Source organism: Carassius auratus, unplaced genomic scaffold (assembly GCF_003368295.1).
Source record: "Carassius auratus strain Wakin unplaced genomic scaffold, ASM336829v1 scaf_tig00030572, whole genome shotgun sequence".
In the NCBI taxonomy this organism is placed as follows: Eukaryota; Metazoa; Chordata; class Actinopteri; order Cypriniformes; family Cyprinidae; genus Carassius; species Carassius auratus.
Window position 1 is genome coordinate 7,598 of NW_020525866.1, and position 19,195 is coordinate 26,792.

Consider the following 19,195-nt stretch of genomic DNA (forward strand, 5'->3'; position numbering starts at 1 on the left):
ATGCTTCTGCATGAAGACATTTCTGATTCAGCTCTAGATCGGTGAGTTTATCCATATTTTTTTCTTTTATACAACCTTTACCAATTGAAGTGGCCTATGTACAAAAGTTTCATAATTATGTGATAATTATATATTTAGATGTATGATGCATTGAATGATACATGTATTCGTTTTATATTAGTTTTGTACTATATTCAATTCGTAATATATTGTTGCACATACAATATTAGTTTTATTCTATATTCAGTTTGTATTTCATTGTTATACATTAGTTTTAAACTATAATTCATAGTTCAGTTCAATTCATACTATTTTGTTGCAATAGGTATTCAGTTGATGAAGACGAGAACATACCTCAACCATCAACCTCTTTCACACCTGCATCATCTACTTCAGCTGCAACTTTCAGTGGATTCAGATGAAGAGAGAGGAAGAGACAGAATTACAAACAGTGAAGAGAGAGAAATAGGGAGCGAGAGAGGGAGAGGAAGAAGGCCAAGCAGAGGGAGAGACAGAGGAAGAAGGAGACAAAAACAATCTGTTGTTTCTTCTGGCAACTCAGCACAATGTCACACGTCAGATGAACCAGACATTCCACCACCTGTGACAGTATTTCGACCAGCTAGTACTCTTTCAGCTGTATCTTTTAACCCTCAGTAAGCCAAACGATTATTCAGAATTATCTGCAGAACAACATCAAGATGTTGCAAGGAAGCTATTGCAGGACGTGTCTGTAAAGGATCTATACTCCTACCTGTCAGTAGTAATCTACATGGGTCTGGTGAAAGTTCCTGCTCTGACAGATTACTGGAATGGGTCCATACAGCTACAAGCTGTACAGTATGTGGACAATTTCTACACCAGCCCATCACTGTTCAGAGACCTCCTCCAGAAGGGCATCTGGGCCTGTGGGACAACTCACAGCAACCGGGTGACAACATACTGCCCAGAAATGCTCCACATGGGAGTATGAGGTGGATACACAGCGACAAGCCACTGTTTGTTAAAATGGAGAGCACAGTACAGAGGAGATGAGGACGAGAGAAGTGGAGAATGGACGGAGCTGACTGTTCCTAAACCTGCTGCAGTGGCTGACTCTAACAAGTGAGCTGAAGTTACTCAGTGATGTTGTATAAAAAACTTGTAGATGTGTTCACTTTTTATTTACTTATGTTTGACTTTAATTTTGTCCAATTATTTTCGACACAGGAACATGGGAGGAGTTGATCTGTCTGATGCCCTCATCGGCTATTACACTGTTCTCCGAAAGACCAAGAAGTGGTACCGCGGCCTATTCTACCACTTCGTTGATATCGCTGTGGTGAATACGTTCATCATTCATCAGCAGATGGCTTTAGCTTGGAACCAAAAACACAAAGAGAGTTCCATGAAGTCCTGGTTCTGGAGCTTGATGACTGGAATGACCTGCTCCTTCTGCTGCAGCTCAAATTACAGCAGGACCCTCGGGCAATGCATGCCACAGGCCCAAATACCAAATACATCTGTGATGATTCAAGGAGGAGATGCAGAATGTGCCACCAAAAAACACTTGTAATCTGCCAGAGACTGTGTCAGCTCCTGGCATGATGAGCACAATTTGTAGTTTAGGACTGAGGGGTTGTGAAAAGTTTGTAAATAGTTGAAAAGTTGTAATTGGTTGGAGATTGAATTTTCTAATATTTTTATTTCTTTTTTTCTTAGGGTTAGATTAAAAAGAACATAGAAAAGGAGCATCGGTGACTCCTAGTGGTCTTTTGTGTTATAGCAGCCAAAAGTCCCACAGAAAAAATTTAGATATCAAGATAAAATTTGAAACAGAACTTTTTAAGAATTTGATTTACTTTTTTAGCTGTTTTAGGCTAAAAAAAAATTTATTTTTGTAAATTTATTAGAATAAATCAAATATTTAAGTGCATTTTCATAACAATAAAACAAAAACGCTTAGAAAAATATATTTTTATTGTCTTCTTTCAAAAGAAACCATCCTTAAGTTTATATTCCAAAGTGTTCATGAATTACAACTATTTAAGGTTGTATAGTGCATTTCACATGTATCCCTAAAGAGGGGGGTGACAGTTAAGGGGTTAAGACCTGGAATAGTCTTGTGCAAACACACAAGTGTGTGTATTTTGACAGGGTAAAAGTCTTAAGAATGCCCCATTATTAATAAGAACCCTATATACAGTATATACAGTCGCACATCAAAGTCTTAATAATTCAGTAATTCAATTTAACACTTGTATGACATTGTACAAGCCCCTGGAGAGTCTCATCTGACACTATCACAATATTGGTAAATCAGTTGCACTCTTCTTGGAAAGCAGCCAGATGCCCCACACAGTCAGAAAGTTTCTATTGTCCATTGGCTTCTTAATAAATAACTTCAAATGGGCCCCATCGGTTCATGTTCCAACAATACATGATATCTCTCTACACCTCGTAATTTATCTGTTTCCACGAGTGGAAATGCTACTTTGATGTGTCACGTGATCCAGTATATGAAATCTTTGATTAATTTGTCAGAACGAGTCCTGTTAGCATGTAATAATGTTTAAAAAAAGTCATATGAATATAGTTTGCTATTAATGACTTGCTTATAATGATGGATGCATTTAACGTTTAATTATACAGCATCTTCATAGAGGCTGCTTTTATGGTCTAAAAAAAAGTAAGACCTAATAAGTTTGCTCTGTTTTTTTCTACAGAAATTGTGACCATACAAACTGTCACTGTGCAGGACACGTCAGTAATTTAATTATTAAAATTGCAAATAACATCTAAGAAATTTATTTTGCATCAATACATAATTTCAAGTCTTTGTGCTATATGACACATTTTGCTAATATTTCTATGTGGGTTCCCACACATCGAAAATGTAAATGTGACATAGAATCATTTGTTTCTCATAATTTTCTGTTGATGGGGCACATTTATATTTTCTCCACCGACCTTAAGGATCAGATAAAGTGTTGATACTAAAATGTATATTGTGTATTTGCTTTATACTTTTCTTATACATTTGCTAAACGACTAGGCTAAAGTCTGCATTTTTTTTTCTTTAAATGTAAATCTTTTCATCCAAATGGGGGATTTATTTTTAATTCTTAAAAAGTTTAGATTTTCTCCCCCCTTCCTCTGTCATGGTCATTAGATCATATTCTGCAGAGATATCCATTATTATTATAATGCAGTGTAACTGTTTTATTAAAACATTCAACACTAAATGCTATAAATAATAACTTTTTGAAAGATCCCGCCCCAGTGACAGCATTCATCCGTTTGAAAAGTTTTATATAAGGGGAAGAGGGAAGTCAAGACACTCAAGAACAGAACAACTCAAGATACAGGAAGAGAAACACAATGAACACATATGTGAAGACAAACACATTCTACATTTCAATCTGGTTTTGGTTCATTTTAGGTGAGAGTACAGTACATGTATTGCTGTGTTCATTTCTAATAATCATGTTTAGTATTTTACAGTGACAGATTTATGCTCAGCTGTTCATGTTAAAAATGAGAAGTGACTTATTGTTGGACATAATGTGTTGTTTGTTTAGGTGTTGAAAGCTACAGCGGTGGGTCAAACCATGTATTAACTGTTCAGACTGGAGGATCTGTCACCATCCCATGTTATTATGACAAGAAATACACACAGCAGAAGAAATCCTGGTTCTCAGAGATTGATAAAACACACACATACACAAACACAACAGATCAGAATCTGTCAGTAATTGATCATCCTGATCAGAGTCTCTTTACTGTGACTATGAGAAACCTACAGAACAAACACAATGGAGATTATTATTGTGTTGTGGAGACTGGAGAACAACCACCAAAAAATACAATATACAAGGTTTTTCTCAAGATTCAGTCTGGTAAGACATTTTGTAATAGTTTTAATCTCATTCTAATGTTCAGTTCTCTTAAACTCTATTTTATTCCTTGTGTATTTTATAATCACAAATAAGTGTGTGTGTGTGTGTGTGTGTGTGTGTGTGTGTGTGTGTGTGTGTGTGTGTGTGTGTGTCTGCGTGTGTGTGTGTGTGTGTGTGTGTGTGTGTGTGTGTGTGTGTGTCTGCGTGTGTGTGTGTGTGTGTGTGTGTGTGTGTGTGTGTATGTTCAGCTCCTGATGTGTCTGTGGTGAACAGCAGTGTCTCTGGACATGAAGGTGGTGATATCAGTGTTCAGTGTCTCTACAGTTCTGGATATCAGAATAAAACCAAACGTTGGTGCAGATATAAAGATCAGAGATGTTACACAGTGGGGAGGACTGACACATCCCAGAATCCATCAGTGCAGATCAGTGATGATGATGAGAGAAGATCCTTCACTGTGCTGATGACTGGACTGAGACGGACTGATTCTGGCTGGTACTTCTGCTCTGTAGGAGATGCACTGAATCCTGTTCACATCACTGTTCAGAGAGACAATGAAAATAAAAGTATGTGTAAGCAGCCATACATTGAAAAATCAGTCCATTAACATGAGACTTATCATGTTTATATAAATTTGAAGTGTGCTCTTTATATTTATAATAGTTATTTTTTATAATAATGTTATTTTTTTGTAAATCATCTTTTGTATTCTGGCTGGTATTTCTGCTCTGTAGGTGAGGCACTGAATCCTGTTCTCATCACTGTAACGGAGGCAGAACCAGGTACACATTTTTTTCAATAAATCATAAATGTTTTAATACTACAAATGAAATAAAACACAACTTTTTTGTTCTTTTTTTTGTTTTTACTTTGTCCGCAGGCACTGTCAGTGACAAAGAGTAAGTATTTAATAATTTCTCTGTAAATGGATTTCCTTTATAATCATCTTTGGGGAATTATTCTATATTTATCTCTGGTTTATTTCATGACTAACAGTCATTTCCTTGTTGCTCTGATGATATTCTTCCCTTTCTCCTCCTTTTTGTCTTTGCAGAAATCAAACAGGGATTCTCAAGAAACATAATAATGAAACAAAACACACGGAGAAGGCACAAAAGTACTACATGTGTATTGTTTCAAATAAAATAATTACGGATTAACCTCATTCTATCTAAAACCTTTAGGCTAAAATATATTTTTAGAAGGGCTTTTCACACTTAAAGTATTCAATCATAAGTCAATCATTATCTTGTTTCACCTTCCACACTGCTCATAATTTACTCATGATTCTAGGTATTCATAAACTGTCATTCTACAGGTACACTGTTAATCACGGTGTCAAACTCCAGCCTTTCACAGTTTAGATTCAAGCCTAATTAAACTCACCTGATCCAGCTAATCAAGTCATGTAGGCTTATTTAAAAACTACATGATGTGTGTTGGAGCACGTTTTCTGTTTTCTGTCACCATTTGATTTTTTTTTTCTTCTATGCTGAAGTGCTTAGTCAATTCTATTTTGAAAGTGAAAGTGAAAGTCGTGACATTTGCCAACCTATACTAGGAATTGGTGCTCTGCATTTAACCCATTTCAAGTGCTCACACACAGCAGTGAGAAGTGAACACAATGTGAACACACACCCGGAGCAGTTTTATAACTTCAGGTTAAAAAAACAAAACAAAAAAACACTGTGCCAAACATGCTTCCAAATGTGATACGATTAATTCTCCTGTGGCTGAAAGCTAGGTTTAGCCTAACATGATAACCCACGGTTAACACAGTGTGAAAAGCCCTAGAGTTTATATGAATAAATATTTTCTTATTACATTTATTTTTTTGAGGTCTTTGGATATAAAAGTTTACATTTGTTTCTTTATTTCCACAGTAATGGACTCCTGATTGTGTGGCTTCTTCCAGCTTTAGCAGCACTTCTGCTGTTCTTGATTCTGGTCGGTGTTTTCACCTGGAGATGGAGACGGAGACCCAGTCAGTTTGAGCTGCACTACACTTTTATTTTATTCCCTGCTATTCTGACAGCACAGATTCAATCTATATGCAGTTAATGACAGATATTATTGTTTCCTCTTTTTAAAATGAAGAACAAGATAAACCTCACATCAGAGGGAGAAACAGCAGCAGAACCACTGACATGGTGAGTCCTTTATAAGAAGCAAGTTATGAAAATATTGGGATGATAATATAGGTTCAACATCACTAAAGGAGCACCGGGGTGAAACACACATTTGACTTTAATTATAAATGCACTTTTTCTTAAGGTGTTTCTATAACCCGTTATGTGCTCTATCACTTCATTTTTAGTATAAAAGACTCTGTCTCCTTTGATAACACAGCCTTTTCATTCTGATCAATCTGGAGATTGTTTAAGAGTCAAATGTGAGAAAAGAAAAGCATCAGTTTTTTTGTCTAGCGTTCCTTATGTAGCTATTTTAATTGTTGACCAAGGAACTGGATATAATAAATACAGGCTATGTCTCATTTTCTTTATAAAGAAAATGAGACATAGCCTGTATTTATTATATCTGCTTCTTTTGTCGGACTGATTTAAAATGGTAACTGATGAGATCATAAGAATGATCTATTTAAAAAAAAAAACTGCTCAACATAGTCATTTTACACATCCCTGTTTCATAAATAACCCTTGCTAGTTTAAATTATTGGACTTATTTCAGACAATATTTCTGACAAGAATGAAACACTATTCGCATACTTTACGCCACTCACATATTTCTAAGACATGGTTTCTTGATATGACTGTTTTTGTGAGATTTGTATGAAATGCAGATCTTCTCTAAACCTGAAGATCCTGTGATATACACCACTATAAATGATGAAATCCCACATGTAAGTAGGCCAGACATTAATAAGTACCTATTTAAGGCTGACACTGTGTCCTGGGGTCTGTTCTTCATATCTCTATTCTTCATATGTTTTCAGAAAATACCTGGTCCCGTATTCATAAAGAATCTTAATGCAAAAAGTAGCTCCTAGTGATACAATTCTAAGAAAATTCTTAGAAAGGTGGGCTTTTACTCTTAAAATTACAGAAAAAATCCTAGTATTGAAAAAAGTAATTCAGAAAGCATCTTAACCCTTAAAGGAGGTCTTAAGGTCAAACTTGTTTGGAGCACTGACGAGGACTAACACTAAGGACTGGGAAAATGCAACAATGCAATAGTGATGATTTGGGTCTGTCACAACCTTCTGTAAGCAGAGTGATCACACAAACAATTACAGCACCTTCAGAACATCTTATTGTGTCGCAGTTCATTTAGTTTTCACTGGACATTCCCACCTTGCAGGCTCAAAAAACTGCATTTATGAATATAGCAGGCTTATAGGTGTGCACAAGCAGGGGGAATGAACCGTTGATAGTTAGTGCTATACACTCCCATATCTGCTTCTTGTCCCTTGCTGTGACACTCGGCCCACATTTTCCTTTAAGAATGGCCTTGTGTTCATCCACTAACTGGGCTAACAGTAAACACTGTTCCTCTGTCCAGTTTGACTTTCTCGCCCTTCTTGGTTTTGATTCCATGTTTGATACATTAAAACCAACATTCAAACCTCAGACAATGAAAATTGCTAGAAGAAAGAAAGGCTGGTCAAAAGCAAAGGAGTATGTATAATGTTAGTTGGTTAACTTAATTTATTAAATAGATACAGTCAAACCTAAATGTATTCAGAGACCTTTAACATTTCACATTATTACAGTTTATTCTCTATAATTTAGAAGATGGCAATAAAATATGACAAACTCAGAGTTAAACTGTGTCAGAACAAATTCATCTTGATAACATTGATAGAAAGGTATGTAATGGATTACAATCAACAAGAAAATATTCAGACAGCCGTTAGTATGTTTTTACACAACTATCAATCCTTATCAATACAGGCAACCGTTAGTCTTAATGACTGTCTGTAGTCTCCTGGACATGCTGTCAGGTTCATGCAAACCTGAACTTCAGTTTTTTCCCCAGACAGGTCTGAATAATTTTTGGTCCCAAATTTGTATCAGTTTTACTGGTAGTCCATTGTATGAAGAATTTTGGGTTATAATTTGTCACAGTTTAATTTGCTATCCTGTCTTACATAAGTGAACTATAGTGTCGTGCACCCACTGGTAAAAAATAAAAACAAATTATATCTGGTCTCTTTGTTTTGACTATACAGTATATCCTTCGATTATTTTCACACTTAATTATGCCCATTAAATTGTGTTTTACAAGTTTTTGTTACTCACTTTGTTTTGCTGTAATAATGAAGGGAACCACCACTCATAAATCTTCTGTGATATTTACACAAATAGAAGTCACGTTTTTCTTTTTATCTGAAATGTGCTGCGATTTATATTCAATAGCCACTCATATAATGCAGAAACAGTCAAGCAAGCAAACCACGCGCAGCGTGTGCATGTATCTACTGTTGCAGAAGGAGAGGGTAGTAGTAGTAACCTACTGCCGACCACATGAAACACAGGCTGCTAGATTCACTTTCGCCAGAAAGTCATGTATGCCTAAGGTTGATGTTTAATAATAAATAATGTTTATAGTGATTGCTCCTATATGGTCTTTTTTTTACGATTTATCAGCTCTCGCACTTCAGCTATACAGGAGTTAATACGGAATGTTTAACATTATATATCTTAAGTAGACAACCTTTATCTCTAATAACTTCTTTCTGCTGTCTGTTGTTCTGTTGTCTGTGTTTCTTTGTCTGAATAAAGCACTTATCACATGCTGTGTGGTATCGGGGCATTTTAGTGAGTACATCTACAGGAGCTCAGTATCAGCATCGGTGCATCCCTAGATTTACATTTACATTTAGCAGATGCATTTATCTAAAGTGACTTACAAATGAGGACAATAGACGCAATCAAAACTAACAAAAGAGCAACAATATGTAATTGCAAATGACAAGTCTTGGTTAGCTGAATGAATGAGCTTATTGTAATGGGCGATACAGAACATTCTAATGTTATTTTCATTATATTTACATTATTATTTTAAATTATTGTCCATGGATCAGTAGGGTACTCTTTTAATAAAGTATTGGTGGCAGCCACTTCTATTATTTCATGTAAATGGGATTAGATCTCATATTTTTATGTATTCAAAAGATGCGATCTAATCATGTCTACATGAAATAAGATGCTCCTGAGCAGGTTTAAGTTTATACAGACCTGTTGCTCTGACAGCAACTCAAAGCTTCAAAGAACAAAGAAATCCAAGATTACGCCAATTCATCCACAATCAATTCACAATCAAAAAGTATGAAAAAAAAAAACTGAAAAACAAAAACAAAGCCAAAACCCAAAAATTTTAGGCAATTTAGAAATCCCAGCCAGGACAAGTCTGGAAAAAAGAAGACACGCATGGTCACACTAAATAATTTTTTTACATTTCGATCCCTTTCTCCACAGGATCCCAACAAGGACATAACCTACAGCACTATTGTTCATGATCCTGGGAGTGAAGCGATGAAGTCTCCATCAGGTGAAGCAATAAACAGCGTAATATACAGCACTGTGGCTCCACACTGACAGCAGCAGAGAGAACAACACAAGAACAAAGACCAAGAGAAACACAATCAGACTGTCATCACACACCTTTCTATTATCTTAAGCTTCTTTTAATTAATTTGATCATGTGATGTGAACCTAATATTTTATTTTAAAATACCTAATTATATTTCTGAAAGGACCTATATGAATAGATGTGAGAATCAAGACTATTGCAATTTAAAAATATAATGGGCTAGGTGCACAAGATGGCGCCGGTGAGCTTCAGCGACGCGAGTGTGTGCCATAGACAGTAAAAGAAATAGACACAGCGACCCCATTGGAACTCAATTGAGACAATTGAAGCCCATTTGTAGCGTTTTTAGCACTTCCGTTTCTGACGCGCAGACTCAAACGAAGCTTGACGACGTCAGCAACCTGTCTGACAGATGTAAATCTTCTAGTAGCTGTGCGTGCAAACTGCCATCGTTAATCTTGCAGAGACGGCGAGCTTGAGCGGGGAGTTCTTTGTCGTGAGTGAGCAGGAGTAAGTATTCTGATTAATTATTTTGTATAATATTTTAAAATGTAACGCCAGTACGCCATATTAAGTTAATTGCCTGCGAGCTTCTCCTCCTGTCTGTACGGTAATGCGACAGAGAGTCGAGTGGTTATGATGCAATCGTTAGCCTATTTTTACAAAAACAGTTTCTACGGGACCATAATGTAACATAGAAGGTAATGGAGCCCTTTATACATTGTCGTGTATCTTTAGAAATAAATAATGGACAAACGGAGTCTTTTAACGCCTCAGATTTAAAGTTATTTGCTGTCAAAGTGACGCCAAAATGAATGGGAGTCAATGGGAATGCTAACGCAAGTGAAGTTCTGCTACAAGATGGCAGCCCACACCCGACTTCAACTTCCGGTCGACATCCTTGCCGCCTGGTGTGTGCATACTTATTTCCGGTCCTGCGATGCTTGCATTTCCTAAAAGGGAAACTTACATACGAAACCTGGCTAGAAATTTTACAGCGAATAGTGGTATATCAAAGACACGAGGAAACATCCTCCCTACATTTTTGCGTACCTCTGTGTGGAAATTAATCAAGATACAACGCGGAGATTGCTTTATTCTTCTGTTGATTATGCGGATCAGCGTCAGCGTCATGTTAATCAGTCCATAGGGATTTCTTCTTTCAAACACAAACCACTCAAATATGCAATACTTTACATTTTCGGAGAGCTTATTTTGTTCTGACTGTAAAATATAAGATCATAAATATTTGGATTTCTCCGGTTCTCTGCACTGGCGTTTAGCACAACCGGAAATATCTACGCACACACTCGCAAGACCGGAAATCCAAGATGGCGGAGATATGCAACTAGCCCATTGTAAATGAATGCACAGTTCATAACTAGCCTACTCTGTCAAAAAGTGATCAAATGGGATTGTTTCTTAGCAGTATGTAATTATACACATTTTTAGTTTACTTGTACAGTGTTACTTCCCTTTTCTTCAATTTTTTTAAACACAAGCATATAAAATGAAATAAAGTATTGCAGTTGGACTCATTTCCCTTGATGGACAGTCATTGATCTGATCTCACGGTCTGATGTGGTGAACGAGTGGAGCAGAAGTCAGTGTCTTGATTTGAACGTTCGAGTGTTGCTTCTGTTCTTGTGTGTTTTTATGGAAGTGGTTCAACTGTGAAGATTCTTTTATTATTGGCTCAGAAGTTTCTCACAATCTTTACAGGAAACTGTGCAGCCACAGCGCTTTCAAACTAATTGTGTATGTATGTTTTTATGTACTTGAATAAATACAAGAGAAAATTATTTATAAAATATAAGAGAATGTTTTTTTTTATTGGATATACTCAGATATAATGTTTTGATATTTTACTGCTGTTAATTAATTGTTTTATGAAATCCTTTCATATTTGAAAAAAAACATGGACAGTTTAAATTGTCTAATCATCAGTTATTTTATTAATCACCCCCATGAACCCTGGGTTGGAAAAATGATTGAATACAACAAAAATTTTAACTTTAACAGTTACGTATAACAGTTTGTGTGTGTTGATAATTTTCATGCTTCTGGAATGTAACATTTTGTTCAGTGTTTGTGGTTTCACTCTTCTGAAAGATAAAGGGATAAAACCATTTAGTGTGAGGTTGCTGACTGCAAACTGTCTACTATGCTCATGTTTTTGTGGTTTAAGGTGATAATTCTGCCCTTCCTGTGAAAGAGGAAACACAGAAACTTCAAGAAGTGACCAGTTCCTCACGCAGCTATATGCACATGCAGTTTTGCTATAGTTTCATAGGTCATTTTCTTAAAGTTGTTTTTACCACAGAAATGTTGTTTTTGGCATAAATAAGACAGAAATATTGTTTTATTGTTTACTGTACTTTGTCATTCTTCTAGTTTCTGAGGACTATCAATAGTCTCAAAAATAAAGTGGATAATCTTAATTCTGCTCTCAAGAATTATTTGGATGTTTCATGTTCTGTGAACCTCCTGAAAAGTTGACGAATACAGTTAAAGATGCTCTGAATCTAGTAAAAAGTTGTTAATGTTTGTATAGTTTAATAATGGAAAACATACACCCTAAATAAGAAAAGTTATTTTAGTATAAAATGTGATTTTTATCTATAGTTGGTTGTTCATTAGACTGAAGTCCCATAAATTATGTTGCACCTGAACAAACTTCATGCCAGGCATAGAGTTAACAAAGCTTTGGCAGTTTAACACTTTATTAAATTGTGATGGCAAATATGCTTTCCAACAAAAAAAAAAAAAAAAAAAAATATATATATATATATATATATATATATATCTCACACACGTGTCCTGCAACAGAGCAATAATCCTGGTGGTCGGTTTCCACATTTTCCAATTCATGCATGTTTTTTTATTGCTTTAATTTGTCAAAAACTTTAAGCAGCCTGGCTGATGTTGTCACCAATCCGGTCTACGAACTTCCGTTCACTCACCACCAGAGGTCAGCCGCTGATATGGAATCTTTACACGGGCCCTGTGTGCTACTCAAATACACCTTCAAAATGATGAAGGAGCATCCTCCTCAGCGGCTTGATGAGACACCTGTTGGGGCCGCTGATACTGAGATTAAAGGAGGGAGAACGGAGCCGGAGAAAGATGAAGAAGAGTTTCTGGAAGAGGTCTGCTCTCTGTTTGTGTGTGCAAAATACAACCTGCAGCTCAGGCTGAGAAGAACCAGAGTGAGACGGGATACTGTTGCAGATTTACTGATGGTACATCACACAATCACAGATTTTATTATGAAGTATTGACTGATGGTTGGATGTTTTCAGGAGTACTGTCCTGAATAAGCAATTTCACAGTTTACATATACTCTACAAGACAAATTAACAAATTAACTGAATTTATAAAAATGACCCCATTCAAAGGTTTACATACATTTGAATCTTAATATTTCCTGGATGATCCACGACTGTTTTTATATTTTGTGATGGTTGTTCATGAGTCCATTCTTTGTCCTTTTTTTGTCCTTGTCTGTCCTGTTTGTTTTTCTTTAGAAAAAATATTCAGCTCCTGAACATTTTTTTTTTTTCAGTATCTTCTGCATATTCAAACTGTGGATCATTCAGGTAACAACAAAATATTAAGAATCAAAGTGTAATTTTCTTTTTTTTTCTTTTTCTTTTTACTCTTTTACAAATTCAACTATTATTTTCTCTTGTGGACTAATATGGAAGTGTCTTTTTTTGTGAAAGATCTTTTTCAGGTCAGTACGAAATAAACATGCATTTTGTATGATTATTTTGATAAAATAATTAACATTTTGCATATTGGGCTGCTGCAGAAGTCATTTCCATCTCTTCTGAACCTGCTATGGCTCTATGCTCAGGTCAAACATCTATATACCACGTTTTGTGAAGATCAGGCTTTGCATTCGCAAGATTAGTCATTATGGGTCACACTCAAAATACTCTGGTGCAGTGGATTTCTGTCTCTGTAGAGTCTCTGTCTCCATCATCTGGTGATGTTTGGGACCTACAGCTCTCTAATGGGCTGATGATGTATAGTTTGAGCTAATAAGTTGGAGGCAGGTGTTTCAGGTTAATTAGGAACTAAAAAAAACCTCCGATTCCTGTGGGGGATTCACAAGGGTATGAAGAGTGTTTGTTGGTTTGTGCTGTGTGTGGTGCTTTTGAAGAAATGAGCATAGCTTTGTTGAGAAAGTAGGATTATGTTTCTGAAAAACAGAAGTTGTAGGAAATGCTTCCCTTAGTTCTATTGGCTTATATCATTTCATTCTCTATTGAGAGTTAAATTTCTTTAGTTGTTTGTATTTTGTCTTTTCTTAAACCTCAAAACTTAGATTTTGATGGTACCTAAATTTCAGTGTGCCCTTCAACATGATAAACTACCCTTTAAGAGTCAGTTTAATGGCTGAACAAGCACATGCCCCCTATATGAACCTAAATAGTTAAAGGGTACTTTCTTTTGTGAATGTAGTCTGTTATGCTAATAACTGCTATTTGCATGTGTCGTTATTTATTTTGCTTGTTGAATTGAACCTTGGACATGTTTTTTTATAGAGTTAATACAATAACTATACCTGTTGATGCAATGCTCTGATAAATAAAATTATTCCTCATTTGGACACACTGAATGTTTTTTATTTGTAGCTCAAAACATGTGTATATTCTGTCTAGTTCAGATTTGATGCATAAAACACATGAACATTGCATACAATATGACAATAACTGTCAGTTTTTATTATGAATGCTCTCTAAGCTAATCAGTCATGCCATTGTTTTGTACTTTTATGATACTTTGTATATTTTTGTGTATATTTAGACACCCTTGTGTCAAACCATTACTGCAATAAGGATGTGATCTAGCAAAGTGTGTGTGCGCACAATATTCATCTGTGAGGTCTCTGCTGACTTCATTTTTTATTACATTAGTGAATGCAGTAAAAGGAACTGCTTATTTCTCTCTGACAGGAAAAGAAATGTTCATTTCAGGTTCTGCCTTTTACTCACTCTGACGGTCACATGGCTTGTTCTCCATTTCTCTTTGGTGTTTTACTTTGCACCGCAGGTAAGATGCTCATTCTACACTCAAAACATGGCTTTAGCTTTGATTATATAAACTATCCTTTTTTGTTGGTGTGGTTTCGTTGTGTGTGTACTTTTTGAGGATACACTGTGGGGGATAAATGTCCCCACAAGGATAGCAAAACCTTTTTTGACATTGTGGGGATCGGCCTTCGGTCCCCACGAGGGAAAAAAAAAATCTTAAAAATATTAAGTGATGTTTATCTGAAAGTGTGACAATGCAAACAGGTTTTCTGTAAAGAGTAGGTTTAGGGTTAGGGTTGGTTTAGTGGGTCGAAAATATATTTTGGTCAGAATAAAAATAGAAGTCTATATGGAAAATCCTTGCAATTCACAGAAACAAATGTGTGTGTGTGTGTTTGTGTGTGTTACCTACAGGAACTTTGAGCATGAAGACATTAAATCATGTAACTCTGAAAGAAAATGGAAGCATTACAATCCCCTGTCTGTATGAAAATCAGTATAAACCAAACTTAAAATACTGGTGTAAAGGGTATTTTTGGGCTTCTTGCAAAGTTAAAGCTCATGCAAATGCTACAGGGAAATGGACTATAACCGATTATCCAGCCTACAATATTTTTACTGTGAAACTCAACAATCCAACGTCATCAGACTCTGGATCTTACTGGTGTGCTGTGGAGATCGGCACTCATGCAAACCCAGATTACAGAAAATATTTGTATGTAACCGTTAAATCAGGTAAATAAGTTATTGTGGTGCATTAACATTATTTTCACATACTTTTTTATTAACATTTAATTTCACTATATTGTTATGTTTAATATAGAATATTTAACTCATAGTTTTTGCTGTCTGTGTTCAGCTCCTGATGTGTCTGTGTCGAGCAGCAGTGTATGTGGACATGAAGGTGGTGATATCAGTGTTCAGTGTCTCTACAGTTCTGGATATCAGAATAAAGTCAAACAGTGGTGCAGATATAAAGATCAGAGCTGTTACACAGTGGGGAGCGCTGACACATCCCAGAATCCATCAGTGCAGATCAGAGATGATGATGAGAGAAGATCCTTCACTGTGCTGATGACTGGACTGAGACGGACTGATTCTGGCTGGTACTTCTGCTCTGTAGGAGATCTGCAGGTTCCTGTTCAACTCCTTGTTCAGAGAGACAATGAAAATAAAAGTATGTGAAAGTCCAGTCTTACTTTGACAAATCATTCCATTTAGATGAGACTTAACGTGACTTAAAGCTGCAGTAGGTAACTTTTGTAAATATATATTTTTTACATATTTGTTAAACCTGTCATTATGTCCTGACAGTAGAATATGAGACAGATAATCTGTGAAAAAATCAAGCTCCTCTGGCTCCTCCCAGTGGTCCTATTGCCATTTGCAGAAAGCCATCCGCTCCCGGTAAGAAATCAACCAATCAGAGCTGCGGTCCGTAACTTTGTTTGTGTTCAAAATGTAGAAAAATGTATATAATAAGCGAGTACACCATGAATCCATTTTCCAAACCGTGTTTTTGGCTTGTCCTGAATCACTAGGGTGCACCTATAATAAGTGTTTATATTCGGACTATTTTAGATTGCTTCGGGGGTACCGCGGCGGAGTAACCCAGTACCTTTGTGACTCTTCATAGACATAAACAGAGAGAAGTAGTTCCGGCTACGATGTTCTTCCGCTAGACGGAAGCAGTTGTGTTTATTAACCGCTAGAGCGTCAAAAGTTACCTACGGCAGCTTTAACGTGATCTTTATATTTATAATATTTATTTTTATTTATTTTTTATATCATCTTTTCCTTTTTTTTCTTCTGATCTCAGCTGAAAGTGACGATGCTGGTCTATTTCCGTAAGTAGATCTTGAATTTATCAAGTCAGATAACCACAGATATCAGTAGAAATAATTTCATGTTCAGTTAGGGGTGAAAATATTTTTCTGCATTAAAAAGCAACTTTTCTTGATTAGGTTTATCTTCACATTTGAAACCCATTAAAGTATTAAATTTTTAATAACAGCTCCATATGCAGAAACCAAACCGCAGGCAAAAATATGGAGGACAGCAACTTCTCCCCTGACGGCTCATCTGACCAGATGCACTGGACTTTTCTCCTCCTCTATACTGCTCTGCCTCTGCTTCTGTTACTCATGCTGGTTTTAGTAATCTGGAGGCTTGCACAAAAACACAGTCAGTTCTTACACATATATATTAAATTCAAAGCATTATTCCCTGATGCTTACTGATGCTTAAAATCCAATTTCACAGGAGTTATTGCACTGTCGCATTACATTACCTCGGTGAAAACTCACAATGAATATCACTTATTTTTCTCATTGGTATATTATTTTGAATAGAGGAACTTTTTTAGATTTCTTGTGGTTTTGTAATATGATTCTTCCTGTTTTAAGAAGGGGCTTTGATCCAAAAACGAGGACCAGACGTCTATTCTGTGGTATGTGTTTAGGCCTTAAAATGTCCACGTCAGACTAAAGACCGTCCTCACCATGGAAGATCACGTTTTAGTCCAATAAGAATACAGACATTCACAATTACAAAGATAACAACACAGAGGAATCATTTTCAGAATCATAAAAATGTTAAAAACTAAACAGAATCTATTGGACTTTAAAGAGTGCTCACAATGTTGCCAAGTTGGCAGTTTTAGTGTGTAATTAAGGTTAATTTTAGACTAAAGCTATCTCAAGGACAAATTTTTCGGACGGAAATTTTTTTTTTATTAATCTAGCTTTGGCCTAGTTTTGATTATCAATTGGGTGAAATTTTCCCCCGCAGACCTAGAGATTTTTAACTGCAGAACGTTATTTTCCTTTGGTGTGGACGTTAGTTATCATTCATGGTGTTAATGTCCCTGTGTACTGTGTAACACTCATTCCATCTAAATAATCTTTGAAGTGTTTTTTTCTCTCTCCTTTAACAGGCAAAAAGTCCAATGACTGTTGCGTATGACACTGTGGTCTTCAAGAAAGCAGAAGATGGTGAACAAAACCAGGTCTCCATTGTAAGTATATTACATTGCTGATAATGCACATAAAGTATAGCCTATATTTCCTTATGCAAGAATATGATGTAATCTATTTCATGAAATTATCTTTGGAAATGCATGATGTAGTGGCCCACTGATTTATTGAAATTAATCTCACTCTGTCTTGTGTTTTATTAAATCATTCTCAGAGCCGTCCTCCTGAACGATATGAAGTGATCTACAGCACTCCAAAACTTCAATAACAGATGATCTCTGGTCATTCACATTATGAATATTACAATGTTAAGTAATGACATCTTCTGTTAGGAAATTAAGTGTTGCATGCATGAAAGGTCAAGATTAAATCAGATTATTAGAAGCAATCTGTAAAATTTTCACTGTTGGTAGAGGTACATGTACTTCTGCTATTCTGCTTTTGTTCTTAGTCGATGTAAGAAGCAAAACTGAAACATCTTTAACACGTCAGAAACTGACACAATGAGTTCTGGTCAGTTTATGATTAGTTACACAACTTCAGAGAAACCAGAAAACAATTTACTGGATTACTCAATATTTGTCTTAAGAATAAAAAGCATTTTTTTTTTATTGAGCTGCTATATATTTTAGCATTTTTATTGTTGTTTGTGTAAGGCTTAGTTGTAAAAAGTACTTCAAATGAATATTTTTAATGGATATGCAATTAAAATATAATAAATGTTAATACATAAAATGTCTATTGGCTCTCATTCAAGGTAATATTACTGTGTGTGTGTGTGTGTGTGTGTGTGTGTTTCCAACTCAATGTCTACAATGTCTACACTAAAATAACTAAAACAGAAATAAAAACTATACAGACATTTTAAACTTATGACACAAACAACAAAATGATAAAAAATTAACTAAAAATAAAAAATAAAAATTACTCTCTGTCTCTCTCTCTCTCTCTCTCACACACACACACTCACTATCTATCTATCTATCTATAAATATATATATATATATATATACATATATTTCTTTTTTTTTTTTTTTTTTTTTTGGACAGGGCAAATTTCAAATAAAGGCATAATTTATTCGGATAAAATAGGTTGATATTTGATAGACATTTCACAGAAATACACAAACTATTGTAATGTTCAGCAGAAGCTTAACACCTTGAGATGTTCCCACAAGCTGAAATGAATGCTTTATAATTATACAGTTTACCCTGATGTGTTCACTACTCAATAGTCCATGTAATGCTGGGGAAGAGAAAAAATACTCACTCAAAACAACCCTGTTATATGAAAGAAACTGGAATATCTAATAACTTACAAAAGCTAGCTGTGAATGTAGAGTCCTGTTTGTTTATTCACAGTGTTATTCCACCAGAGGTCAAGAGGAGAGCAAACGAGCTTCAGACGGGAAATAGATGCGACTGCTTCATTTGTATCCAGGCTAGTGAACAAACCTCCCACCCGCTTTTGGGTCTTGTTTACAGCAGATTTCATTTTCTTCTGCTGCCAGCCGTTCACACATAAATGCACATCAGGAATGCATCAGAAAAGAAAGGATACTTGAAATATGTAGACAACATTTGCGACAAGAAAGACATTAAGCTATTCACACTGCCTGACACATAACGCTGGACACAGGGACGTCCCGACAAATGTTCTTTGCTGTTGTCCTCAGTCTCTGTCCAAGAGGTCAAACCCTCAGCCTGGATCACTTCATTTCACAGTCACAAGACAAAATATATATCC

At 35.8% G+C, this 19,195-nt stretch overlaps 1 protein-coding gene across 1 annotated transcript; it reads left to right on the top strand.

The window, feature by feature from the left end:
* LOC113080264 (uncharacterized) lies at window positions 1-18,124 on the top strand. Its single transcript, XM_026252466.1, has 23 exons — window positions 1-41; window positions 658-931; window positions 1,022-1,104; window positions 1,210-1,532; window positions 3,561-3,878; window positions 4,127-4,444; window positions 4,613-4,660; window positions 4,759-4,777; window positions 4,933-4,995; window positions 5,762-5,862; window positions 5,976-6,028; window positions 6,679-6,738; window positions 9,317-9,389; window positions 11,620-11,704; window positions 12,346-12,673; window positions 14,396-14,492; window positions 14,888-15,208; window positions 15,333-15,650; window positions 16,293-16,320; window positions 16,488-16,657; window positions 16,879-16,922; window positions 17,409-17,489; window positions 17,663-18,124. The coding sequence occupies exons 1-23, from the start codon at window positions 1-3 to the stop codon at window positions 17,714-17,716; spliced, it is 3,300 nt and encodes a 1,099-aa protein (XP_026108251.1). The 3' UTR covers window positions 17,717-18,124.
* Window positions 18,125-19,195: the final 1,071 nt, after the last annotated feature.

Coding starts and splice junctions, on each gene's coding strand:
- LOC113080264 (XM_026252466.1), top strand. CDS start 1: ATGCTTCTGCATGAAGACATTTCTGATTCAGCTCTAGATCG. Junction 932..1,021: donor GGACAACTCACAGCAACCGG/GTGACAACATAC, acceptor TGGAGAGCACAG/TACAGAGGAGATGAGGACGA. Junction 1,105..1,209: donor GCAGTGGCTGACTCTAACAA/GTGAGCTGAAGT, acceptor TTTTCGACACAG/GAACATGGGAGGAGTTGATC.